Here is a 12346-nt window from a genome sequence, read left to right on the forward strand (position 1 = left end):
ATTACTGATGGATATTCCATCGGAAGTGAAAGGCATTCATAATGATGCAGTAAGGTGTTTTGAATGTCAATGATGAGAAACTCTGAATTCAATTTTCACCCACTATCTGTGTCGTTCCATACTCCTGTGGTGACATAGTTAACATAACATAATCTGTACAAGCTCTGGGATGATAGCGCGATGTCAATACAGGTAACACATGTTATCTTCTGCCCGGGCTCCTTGTCAGAAATGGACGCAAGCATCATCACCCCACCATTGGAGCAAGCCACAACACCGCCACACTCTTTGTCAGAGTTCGTGCTCGGGCCAACTGGCAAAGACGCTAAGAACGCCAACCAACTTCGGTTTAGCGACACAATGGCTTCGCGACTTCACACGCCCTGGAGAAACTCCTAAACTTTCAACTTCATTCTTGGCCCATCTCACGCTCAAACTCACAGCAACTCACGAAAACCACCATTTTCGCTGATCGAAACCGACCGAAAGTTGTCGCACATACTAATAGAGATTTTTGCTCGTTGATTTCTCTCTCCTTCGAGCGATTTCCGTTCTCTACGGCGCAGTCAGGCAACGCCTTCTCCCTTGCCCGGCCAACCTCGGTCGCGTGGCCGGAACATCGCGCGTAGTTCGACCAAAGTATTGCAGATCCAACCCATCAATACTCATGCATGGTGTCTCATAACATCACCAGCGACAGATATGATGGTCGGAGGGCGGAGGAAGCGGTAATAGCAGCCCCTTCTCGCCATGACTCGCCCTGCTGGTGCGGGCTTCGCCCAGTTCTTCCCTGCAGCGCCGCGAGCCGCAAGGGACAGGGCAATGGAGCGCGAGAGGGCACGATTGAAAGCACTCGAGTCTCCGTCTTTGCAAGCAGTCAGCGCCAATGGCCGCCTCCCCCCGGTGGAAGCTTCAGCCTTCTCAAATCCGGACGGTACGCTCGTTAACGGCTTCGCATCGAGACCACAGCCCAATGGAACCGGTCCTGACGTGGCGCATCCGTCGGCGGATGATACCGAGTCACTAACCGGCGACACACCCAATGTGGGCGGCGGATCTGCCAGCTCTCGTGGCAGCTCAAATTCCTCCATATTCAGTGCTCCGACGCGACCGAGCGCCTCGGCTGCCGTAAGACTCTCAACCAGCCAACTTACCCCTCCCACCACCATCGGATCCCCGTCTTCATGTTTATCTACGGCCGCCCCTAAAAAGGCGCACTCGACCACCCCCCATCATGCCGACGCAATAGACGGATCAATCTCGATACCCAACGGATCTCTCCGTGACACCACGGCTGCTCTGTCCGGCGTCGCCGATCGCGTGCCTGTCCGAGATCCCACCCGCTCGATCATATGCATCAAGTGCACATATGACCCCGCCCTGGATACTTCGTTGTCGAGCTCCGAGAAGAGGAAGACAAAACCGATATACAAGGAGTATGGCGTGGTATGTAGACCTGATACACTTACACTGAGGGGGGAGCGTCATCTTGAGGATGAGTTCAATTGGCTAATACTGCGTGTAGGATGAACAAGATGACGCTCCCCCCTCAGACCCTCGCCTATCCAAAGGCGGGAGGTTGAACTACATTAATGTCGATTTCCATCTTCCCCGAGCCCGGTTACGACAAGCTCCCTACAACCTCAGGCCGTACAAGTATGACCCTAAAACCTCCTGTGGCCCTGGACCCCCGACTCAGATCGTGGTCATCGGCTTCAATCCTTTGATTACCTTCTCCAAGGTGACCGCCGTGTTTGCCTCTTTCGGAGACATCGCCGAGAGCAGCAACAAGATGCACCCTGAGACCGGGAGCTATCTAGGCTTTGCTACATTCCGCTACAGGGACTCAAAACCAAGCCGCTCACGCCCCGTGCCTGTCACAGCAGCAGACGCTGCAAGGCGCGCCATCCGCGCAATGAACGGGAAACGGATCGAGGCGAACTCTGTTCGCGTCGAGTACGATCCCGAGGGCAGAAAGAGTTCGCGCATGCTAGAAGAGGTGCTGAAGAAGGGTAAGGAATGGGAACAGACACGGGGCGAGCCAAAGATACCGACAGGCCCAAAATCCAAGGAGATACCCCCGGGACCCCCGCCGACTGCACCGAAAGCGCCAGCGGCGCATCGCGGCATAGCACCCGTTCCGGGCGTGTGGATGCCGAAGCCCAAACCCGAGGCCTTGATTGAAGCTGAACCCGTCGTATCGCGTATAAAGAGCGAGCCGTACATCTTTGTTGCGCACGAGCACGTCCCCGTCATGCCTACCACGGTTGCTCATATGAAGAGGCGCCTGAAGATGTACTTGTTTGAGGATGTCCGCGCCGACAGAACCGGCTACTATATTATATTCCGCGATTCGGGCTATGGGCGTGCCGAGGCCGAGCGATGTTACCGAGCCGTAGACCGCACAGCCTTCTTTACCTACACAATGGTCATGAAGCTGCACCTGTATGGCACTATAGGAAAGGCTGCCCACCCGTCTGGAGCCCGGCAGCGTAGTCGGACGCCGGACCAGAGACGGGTAGACGACACCAGGCTTCACCATCGCAGCCGACATGATGAAGATAGATTGCGGCGTGAAGAACAAGACCGGCGCAGGCGGGAAGAAGAGGCAGACTTGGAAGAAGAGAAGAGGCAGAGAGCGAAAAACTTCGACCCGGTCTTGGAGGCCACGGATGTGGTACTCCGGGAGATGAAAGAACAGTTGATCAAACACATCCGGACGAAGATCGCAGCCCCGGCTTTGTTTGAATACCTGAATCCTGCCAACCACGTTGCCAGGCGCCAGAGACTCGGTATCGAGGACCCCCGTAGTGCGGGACTTCCGCCGATCGTCTTGGACGAATGGGAAGACAAGTCTCCGGTTGGCACGCCTAACTCTAGGGCGGACCCGATTGAGAGACGAACAGCTCGGCTTGATGTCACTGCATTGCCTCGTATTCGCAAAGTCAAGAACGCCGGACTGAACATTCGCAAGCATGGGTTCAACGATCCTTTTGCGCGCAACCGTCAGCCGGCTAGGCGCAGCGCTTTCCGATCTCTCCACTACCGTCTCAGAACCGATAGCGACGTTGAGTCTGAGGATGAATTCGAGAATCGCGCGTCACTTGGCAGGGATACAGAGGAGCCCGAGTCTCGACCTCGGAGCCGTATGAGCACGGACGATGACGCGACCAAGGAAGACTACACATCATGGGGCCCTGGCGATGATGATTCCATGACAGAGGCGAGTTTCGCCCTCAACGATGGCTCGCTATTGCCCAAGAAGAGGAAGCTGGATCTCCAGGTGGAAACGGCCATCAAGCGGCAGAAGAAGACAGACGAAGAGCTTTTCGGGGTGGCCATTGATCGGATTGAGACGGAGTTTCCTTCGAGAGAGCCTTCTCCTGATGATGTCGTTTTACCTGACTTTGAACGCCCTGAGGAAAAGGACACAGACAGCTCCCGGATGCCCACGCCTCTACCGCCTGGAGACAAAGCCAAGAAGAAGCCTTCAAAGGCGAAGAAGAAATCTAAAAAGCAGCTGTTTGAGGAAAGAGAAGCCTTCAAACGTCAGCAGCTGGAGATATTTGAAAAGGAGGCGCTACAGCCCGAAGAGAACGAGATCAAGCCGACGCCAGACGGTGATGTCGAATCGAAGAAAGAAGCGGGGGCACCAGAGACTGGCCCGGAAGATGAAAAGCCAGATCTCGACGAGAATCTGTATCCGCCAGAGAAGATCTCGGCGCTTAAGCTTCCACCCGATTTCAGCCTTGATGTGCTAGCCCTGCAGGAGTTGGCGCTCGGGGATACTGATCAGCCGGACATTGGCAGGCTTCGCAAGAAATTCGGCCCCGGCAACATTGAGGATCCCGAGCTTTGGCTGTGGAAGCGGAATCGCATTCGTGAACTGAACTCGGTTGACGGGACCGCGAGGAATCCAGTGTCGATTGAGGGCTACTATGTTCCGAACCCCAGCGGCTGCGCCAGGACCGAGGGGGTGAAGAAGATCCTTAACTCGGAAAAATCCAAGTATCTTCCGCATCATATCAAGGTCCAGAAGGCCAGAGAAGAGCGGCAAGCGCAGACGGGCAAGAACGCCAAAGATGCAGCTGCCGCCGCTGCCGAAGCTGCCAGGCTCGCTGCTGAGAGCCTTGTGGCCAGGGGCAATTCCCGGGCTAATCGTGCCAACAACCGTCGGTTCGTGGCCGATCTCAACGATCAGAGGAAGACGCTTGGGCAGGACTCGGATGTCTTGCGGTTCAACCAGCTCAAGAAGCGCAAGAAACCGGTCAAGTTTGCGAGGTCAGCCATCCACAACTGGGGACTGTATGCCATGGAAAACATACCCAAGGACGACATGATCATTGAGTACGTGGGCGAGGAAGTCCGGCAGCAAATCGCCGAGATACGGGAGAACCGGTATCTCAAGAGCGGCATCGGCAGCAGCTACCTCTTCCGCATAGACGATAACACGGTGATTGATGCGACCAAGAAGGGCGGCATCGCGCGGTTCATCAACCACAGCTGCATGCCCAACTGCACGGCCAAGATCATCAAGGTGGAAGGCAGCAAGCGCATCGTTATATATGCCCTTCGGGACATTGCGCAGAGTAAGTTTAAGTCTACGCGCAGCATTATCTGAACCTGGTCAAGACATGGACTGACGTGATCGTACCACAGACGAGGAGTTAACATACGACTACAAGTTTGAGCGTGAGCTCGGTAGCACGGACCGGATACCCTGCTTGTGCGGAACGGCAGCGTGCAAGGGCTTTCTCAACTAATACAGTGCCCTCTTAATGCCTTGGGGAGGACCGGCTGGGTGCCCGGTTAGTGGATACTATGGTGATGCCTCTGTGGCGGACGGAAAAGGGGATCATGGTGATCGGTGGTTCGGTTGGCCAGTCATTGGTAGCTGGTGATTTTTACGAGACGGCGACCAGGCGTTTACGTCCGTTCTCGACGAGGTTATTTATATTTGGAGCATTTGCAGAGCGAATTCACAGATTTCTCTCTTCCTTATGCTCTCTCCCTTCTCTCACCAAGCCATGCTTTGGCAGTGGTGCATGAGTGTTGTGGTGTCTGTCAGGAATTATCGTGCTTGCATTATATGTACAATCTAGTCTCATGATACAGGGGCGGTGTCAGGGACTTCCAGTGGACTTGGGGACAGAAAGGTCATAGAAAATGACTTCCATGGTATCTTCTCGATCGGACTGAACCTAGAAGGGTGTACGGCAGGTCTGCGTCTGTAGCGGTGAAGATTCAGGTACATGGATGAGTGTTTCTGACAAGACTATGAGTGTGTACTCCGTACTTAACTAGGTAAACCAAGAGTTTCGATGCGGCAGATAGATGTCGCTTGGATGTGGCATCGACACATCTAGGGGTTAGTGGCTGACTGTCATGGGTTTCCTCATCCCTAGGGGTAGAATCTTCATCCTCTGCATACTTGGTCAAGTGAAGGTAGTCCTAATCGCTGGAGTAGATGGGATCCAGCAACATGTTCATACTGTACAGTACATACAATGCCTCAGTACGAAACACTACCAGTGTTTAACACTTCCGAGACTGGCCCTTGGCCCTTCCGAACCGGCGTCAATCTTACCCAGCTTAATCGTGAACAATCCCACCAGGGCCAATTTCGACACAGGTAAGCAAGTGCCTTGCGGCACGACGCTGCTGCGGGTGAATGTAGGGTGGCTCGAGGGTGATAACGTGGATGTTCTGGGACTCTGACTTGCAACCAACCGAGAGGCGTGGTAAGCTCCTATTTCGGTTGCACTCTCTATACTTCGTACCGGTACACTACAATACCCGACACATGCTGACCGAAGCAGTTGATCGGACCAATTTCCAGTGAGCCTGGTAGCCAACTTATGAGCTACCATCATTACCTCCGTAAAGCGCGACGCTCTTCAGTCTCCATCAATCAACGAAAAAAGCTAACGTGCCAATACCTGTCAAATGCCACGTTGTTACACAGAGCTGTCTTGAATGCACGTGGGATTACGACCGCGATTGAAGGCCCGGCCGTCGCTTGTCGACCTGTTGGTTAGAGCCGGCAGCTTCAGCAGCAGCAGCAGCACCAGCCAAGCGCAGGAGGGCCCGCCTGCATCATCGCCTCCACTATTATCGGCAAGCACCGCCCCGGGATCCGACCTTGAGCTTGTCCCAGGCGCCGCCATCTTGGAACAAGCTTCAACCCTCCCACTTCCACAGTCGCCAGAAACACCACCACGCTCAGCATCGCCCACGCCATCGCCGACCCCGTCACCGAGCACCCCCCAAGTCGTCATAACTTCTACTCCTCCGCACGCCCCGCCGAAGCTCGCGCCCGCTGCAATCACTTCGCCCAGCATGGCCCCTGTAAGCTTCTCTCAACACCTGCAACCCCTCGCAACTCGATCAAAGCGTCAATCCTGTCGTCGTCGTCGTCGTCCCCCTACCCAGCTACTGGCATATGGTATCGAGCTTATTCTCTAACTTGGATCCAGTCGCGGACGGACAGTAGCCAAGATGAACCCAACGCTGGTAAGCACAGCTCTGCGCATGCTCCTTTCCCCCTCGCTATGGTTGCCTCCCTACTGACAGACTCTCTTAGGCAAGATCTACTCGGTCTCTGGGTTAGTCGAAACCAAACTTCGCCCCGCGCACTCCACTGCCAGCGATCACTAACAGGCGCAACCGACAGGCCCGTCGTCGTCGCAGAGGACATGATCGGTGTTGCTATGTATGAGATGGTATGAGTTTCGGGTCCTCACGGCCTGTCCTAGGATTGCGAGGGTCTAACGGCTGACTCGGCCACAGGTAAAAGTGGGCCATTTCCAGCTCATTGGCGAGGTTATCCGAATCAATGGCGACCAAGCGACCATTCAAGTATACGAAGAAACCGGTAGGCTTTTCTGCCCGGCGGCCCGACGCCCTCTGCCAGGGGAGCTAACACTCGTTCCACAGCCGGTGTGAAGGTCGGCGACCCTGTATTGCGGACCTTCAAGCCCCTGTCCGTCGAGCTGGGCCCCGGTCTCTTGAACAACATCTACGACGGTATCCAGCGACCCCTCGAGAAGATCTCCGACATGTCTAAGAGCATTTACATCCCTCGGGGTGTCGTTGCCCCTGCGTTAGACCGGACCAAGAAGTGGGACTTCACACCGACCAAGAAGGTCGGGGACCACATCGCCGGCGGGGATGTTTGGGGTACCGTCTTCGAGAACTCTTTCATTTCTGTGCACAAGATTCTGCTCCCTCCGAGAGCCCGCGGTATCATCACGAGGATCGCTGATAAGGGCAGCTACACGGTCGACGAGAAGATCCTTGAGGTCGAGTTTGACGGCAAGAAGACCGAGTATGGCATGATGCAGACTTGGCCGGTCCGTGTGCCGCGGCCAACATCCGAAAAGCTTTCGGCCGACAAGCCGTTCCTTGTCGGCCAGCGCGTGCTCGATGCTCTCTTCCCCTCGGTCCAGGGCGGAACCGTTGCCATCCCTGGCGCTTTTGGCTGCGGCAAGACCGTCATCAGCCAGTCTGTCTCCAAGTTTTCCAACAGCGACGTCATTGTCTATGTCGGGTCTGTACCCTTCCCCTCATACTCAAGGCCCTGGACTGACCCCGGCTGCAGCTGTGGTGAGCGTGGTAACGAGATGGCTGAGGTTCTGAAGGACTTCCCCGAGCTCACCATCGAGGTGGAGGGTCGCAAGGAGCCCATCATGAAGCGGACGACCCTCATCGCCAACACTTCCAACATGCCTGTTGCTGCGCGCGAGGCCTCCATTTACACTGGAATTACAGTAGCTGAATATTTTAGGGACCAGGGAATGAACGTTGCCATGATGGCGGACTCATCTTCGCGGTGGGCGGAAGCGCTGAGAGAAATTTCGGGCCGTCTGGGAGAGATGCCGGCGGACCAGGGCTTCCCCGCCTACCTCTCGGCCAAATTGGCATCCTTCTACGAGCGTGCCGGTAAGGTGCAGTCGCTCGGCAGCCCTCCGCGCGAAGGGAGCGTCAGCATTGTCGGCGCCGTCTCCCCGCCCGGTGGCGACTTCTCGGACCCGGTCACGTCGGCCACGCTGGGTATCGTGCAGGTGTTCTGGGGTCTGGACAAGAAGCTCGCGCAGCGCAAGCACTTCCCGTCCATCAACACGTCGCTCAGCTACAGCAAGTATACCATGACGCTGGACAAGTGGTACGAGAAGAACTACCCGGACTTCCCCCGCTTGCGCGACCGCATCCGGCAGCTCCTGTCGGACAGCGAGGAGCTGGATCAGGTGGTGCAGCTGGTGGGCAAGTCGGCGCTCTCGGACCCGGACAAGATTACGCTCGACATGGCGACACTCATCAAGGAAGATTTTCTGCAGCAGAACGGCTACTCGGACTATGACCAATTCTGTCCCATCTGGAAGACGGAGTGGATGATGAAGCTCATGGTGGGCTTCTACGACGAGGCCCAAAAGGCCATCGCCCAGGGCCAGAGCTGGGCTCGCGTCCGCGAGGCCACCCAGCAGCTGCAGGCCCAGCTGCGCAGCCTCAAGTTTGAGGTGCCCAGCGAGGGGGAGGACAAGATTTGCAAGAAGGTATGTGAATGCACCTCCAGCCCCTGTTATTTGAAAGTTCTCTTTTGCTGACGGTGGATTGTTTGGGGGAAAACAGTACGAGGCGATACAGCAGGCTATGCTGGACAAGTTTGCGTCGGTGGTGGATGAGTAAAAAGAGACATGAGTATCCGTATATAGAAGGACATGGCGTGTCTGTCTGGTCCATTGCCAATTCCAACGGTCGGCTCGGTAGGAATAGGGGAGGTGCTGGCTTTGTATGCATGCATGTATGTAGCAAGATGGGGAGGAATTTTTGACATTAGAATTCTTGCCTTGACTCTGGAGCTCCTATATCCGATTGCCCTCTAGGTAAGTTGTCTTGCTTGGCCATTCGGTTCTGTCCCTCTGAGGAACCCGCCTATCCATCATCTGTCCATAACAGTGGTGTCATGAGTGCATTTGGGGTGTTGATGGATCGCTTATGAACGATGGCATCAAAACAGGACTGTGCTATATCAAAAGGACTACAAAACTTGATGTCGCCGACATGGTTACCTTCCCAAAGGCTCCTAGTGTTGAGATTGAATGATTTGATTCATATCATGCATACAGTCGTCTAGTCATGAATCATGATTGTTGGTCCACGACGCTGCCCAAACATCCTCCTTTATCACAACAACAGCGCATCAGATGCCACCTCACCAACCCGGTGACGGTAGCCCTATCTGCACCTAAACCGCACATATATCCTCATCACATCATATAGCTCATTCAACACTCGCCTTCACGAGCCCAAAATAAGCTAGTTGAAGACCAGCCAACGGTTCAGTTCCAACAGGGTAGGTAGCGGGGGTATCACTTCGAATCCAGGGTGGACAAAGTACAGTACATCCAAACATGGGATATGTACTTTGCACCGATAACAACAAGCAGACGGGAGGCAGGCAAGGCGCGCTTTCACACGCCCTTTTCCTTGCCTCCCGTAGCAGCAGCAGCAACTGGCGTGTAGAGGTCGGGCGGTGAGAGACTCCTCTCCCACTCCTTCATGAAGTCGGCGGCGGTGCGTTTGATGTTGCTTGGTGTGAGGCGGTTCAGGACGGGTGGGAGGAGCTCCTCGAGCTTGTTGGTGGCGGACATCATGGGCATGGATATGGACGACGCCGCGGAAGGGGAGGGGGCCGAGGAGGAGGAGTCGGGGGCTTTGGATGACTTCTGTTTCCTGTTATTGTCGGCGGTTAGTGACCAGCTGCGCGCGCGCCAAGAAGAGAGCTTACTGAGGAGTCTCCGTGCCGTCCCGCTTTTCGGGGATTGTGGGAATGATATCCCCATTCACGGTGGTGCCGCTCCACCTCGGCGAGGAGACGTTGGGGCTGTCCCAGTTGGACCAGTCGTTGTCATCATATGAATCAACCGTCAATGGGGTCCACGAGAAGCGCTTTGACGGCTTTGCGGCGTCGGTTTTGGATCTTTGGAGGGTCCTCGGTCTCGAAGGGGCAGCTTCGCGGTCCTTTCCCTCCTCTTCTCTCGTCTCCTTGTCGTCTTTATTGGTGACATTAGCTGGCGGTTCTGAGGCGGCCGTTCCCTCGAAGGCAGATGTCACTCTTGGCCTCGAGTTGGCGCCTGTTGCGCGGATGGTATCCTGGTCGCCAGCGCTGCTCGACCTGCCGAGACTTCCATTCAAGGTTTGCCTCATGTTACCGTCTCCATCCCTCAGATACAATCCTTGTCCAGTAATCGGCTCATCGCCCACCGTGGCTTGTCGGAGATCCTCCATGAATGTCCAGAGCCCGGCTTTCAGGTCCTGGGCGATCTGCTTCACTCCGCTCGTTTGCGTCGACCGTGGAGCCCAGGATGCCCGCTTAGCTAGCAGCTCTGGTGTGACGGGAGCATAGCGACCGGTGGGCTCACTTTTGCGGCTCTCGGGTCCGTCCTCAGATCCTCCAGTCGGCTTCGTCGGGGAGAGCAGCGAGAGGGTCCGCGTATGGCTGCCGGTAAAAACGCGCCTCCGGCTCCGCTCGGGAGTTGCCTGCTGGTTTTGTTGGCCAAGTAGCGCCTTCCTCCGGTCAAGCTCAACGCTGCGGCGGATCGCTGTCTCATCATACAACTCCACAGCCGGACCGAGGCCGCGGAGGGGCTCCACGTTGCGCCGCTCGGCCCGCTTCTTGTAGGCCTCATACGTAGCATATTGCTTCTTTAGCCTTGCAAGCTCTGACTCTGCACGACTAAGGTCTTCCCGTAGTTCCAGAACTCGACGCTCCTGCGCTGCTATGGCAGTGATGAAGTCGTTAGGGTCAACGGGAGACAGTACCGAAGGCGTGTCGAGCGGTGTCGGGGGAAACGCTGGCACTGTCGCCGAGCCAGGCGTAGGCCGCGAAGGGTAGGCGGTTGGGGGTGCAATTGGAAGAGTCAATGATAGCCTGTTGGTGGTCCGCGAGGCTGTAGAAGCGGACCTTGTGGAGCGCGTCTCCGTCAGGTCGTCCGTGAGGGAAGCGGGCGACCCAAGGGGCTCATCAGGCAATCGCCGCGGTTTGGTTTCATCGCGGCTCCCTCCACGCTCTGGACGGCGCCGCTCTTGAACAGCCGGTACGCCGTTGAGCATAGTTCCCATTAGACTTTGCTGCTGAGAAGTCGTCTGAATAATGTTGTCTCGCATGTTCGGTTCGCAGCTGGCTGCCTCGGCCCTCTTTGAGGCAGGCATATTTTGCCTGAACGAATGTAGGGGTTTGCGCCAGATATCAATGCGACAAGCCAATCGCCAAGTCCTTCGCCGGAGCCAGGAGCTGGTAGTCAAGGTTGCAAGGCGGTGGCGCAAGGAGCGGCGCCTGCAAGAGTGGGTTGAAGGGCGGGCCGTTCTTCTGGCGACGACAACAGCCCTGTGGACGCTTAGCGGATGGTTGTCACGTTTGTTGAAAAGAGCGTTGGCGCAAGCCGAGACAAAGCAAGTCCGGAGCAGGACGGCGGAGGTCATGGGAAAAAAGAAGGGGAGCCGGTCAGGATAAGACGAGGGTAGGTGGAAACCTCATCTCGCCCCATTCATGCAGCCCCTGACTTTTCTTGGCAACGCACCCTGACCGCTTTACTGGACTAGGGTGAGCTCGGCGGGAGAACAGGGTTGAAGGGATTCGCCAACCCGGTTTGCGTGGGTCGCTTACGTTGTAAGGCCCCGCTGGGTGGTTCCTCAATGTTTTGTTTCTGATGCGGAGCTTGTTGATGTTTCCTGCTTCCGATGCTGGCCTCAGATATCGACCATTTGGTCACGCCGAAGCGGCAGAGGTCAATTGACTGCAACGGGATATTTAACGAATCCAAAATGAATGATGTAGCAGCAGTTGGAACAAGGCCGTTCAACCTTGGTTGCGCAAAGGGTAACGTGATGCAGCAAAAGAGCGAACAAACGGTGGGTGTGTGGATGAGAGATTGGTGGATGAAGTTGACGGGAACGTTGCACGGAGATTCCAGGAGGTGAATGTGGGATCTTTATTTCAGCTGTCCCCCGTCTTGCCATGGTAACCCGCAGGGGCCACAGGGGGCTTCGACGTTGAGAGCCCGACAAGTCACATACATACAGCGCCGTAACTGCTTTGAGGTTAATGTACCCAAAGGGATTCCTGTTGAAATGCCCAGAAAGTTACTTCGTCGCTTAGACTTCGATTTTGAACAATCATACGGAGTACAGGTATGTTCATACTTTGTACGAAGGTACAGTACATACGTCCGTACATGCTTCGTATGTACATAAAGAGGTAAAGACCCTAAGAGCTGGGCAAGCTGGGCTGCTGCATGCAATTTATGAGGCTGGCCCTGCAGATCTGGGGTTGGAAGGTGGATAATTA

At 55.7% G+C, this 12346-nt stretch overlaps 3 protein-coding genes across 3 annotated transcripts; 2 read left to right on the forward strand and 1 right to left on the reverse strand.

Annotated features, from left to right (window-relative positions):
- The first annotated feature begins 382 nt into the window (after positions 1 to 382).
- On the forward strand, positions 383 to 4981 carry N656DRAFT_776734 (lysine methyltransferase enzyme-like protein). The gene is made up of 3 exons (XM_064814693.1): positions 383 to 1446; positions 1526 to 4589; positions 4660 to 4981. The coding sequence occupies exons 1-3, from the start codon at positions 751 to 753 to the stop codon at positions 4761 to 4763; spliced, it is 3864 nt and encodes a 1287-aa protein (XP_064672142.1). The 5' UTR covers positions 383 to 750; the 3' UTR covers positions 4764 to 4981.
- An 845-nt stretch (positions 4982 to 5826) lies between these two features.
- N656DRAFT_776735 (V-type ATPase) lies at positions 5827 to 8850 on the forward strand. The gene is made up of 8 exons (XM_064814694.1): positions 5827 to 6348; positions 6477 to 6513; positions 6584 to 6605; positions 6674 to 6722; positions 6790 to 6874; positions 6937 to 7549; positions 7601 to 8552; positions 8629 to 8850. The coding sequence occupies exons 1-8, from the start codon at positions 5977 to 5979 to the stop codon at positions 8683 to 8685; spliced, it is 2187 nt and encodes a 728-aa protein (XP_064672143.1). The 5' UTR covers positions 5827 to 5976; the 3' UTR covers positions 8686 to 8850.
- Positions 8851 to 9470: 620 nt separating this feature from the next.
- Positions 9471 to 11481, reverse strand: N656DRAFT_788061 (uncharacterized protein; the record flags this gene model as incomplete). The annotated part of the gene is made up of 2 exons (XM_064816660.1): positions 9471 to 9732; positions 9788 to 11481. 2 exons carry the CDS (start codon positions 11479 to 11481, stop codon positions 9471 to 9473), a joined length of 1956 nt encoding a protein of 651 aa, XP_064672144.1.
- Positions 11482 to 12346: the final 865 nt, after the last annotated feature.

Source organism: Canariomyces notabilis (assembly GCF_033297395.1).
Source record: "Canariomyces notabilis strain CBS 508.74 unplaced genomic scaffold N656scaffold_5, whole genome shotgun sequence".
Lineage (NCBI taxonomy): Eukaryota > Fungi > Ascomycota > Sordariomycetes > Sordariales > Chaetomiaceae > Canariomyces > Canariomyces notabilis.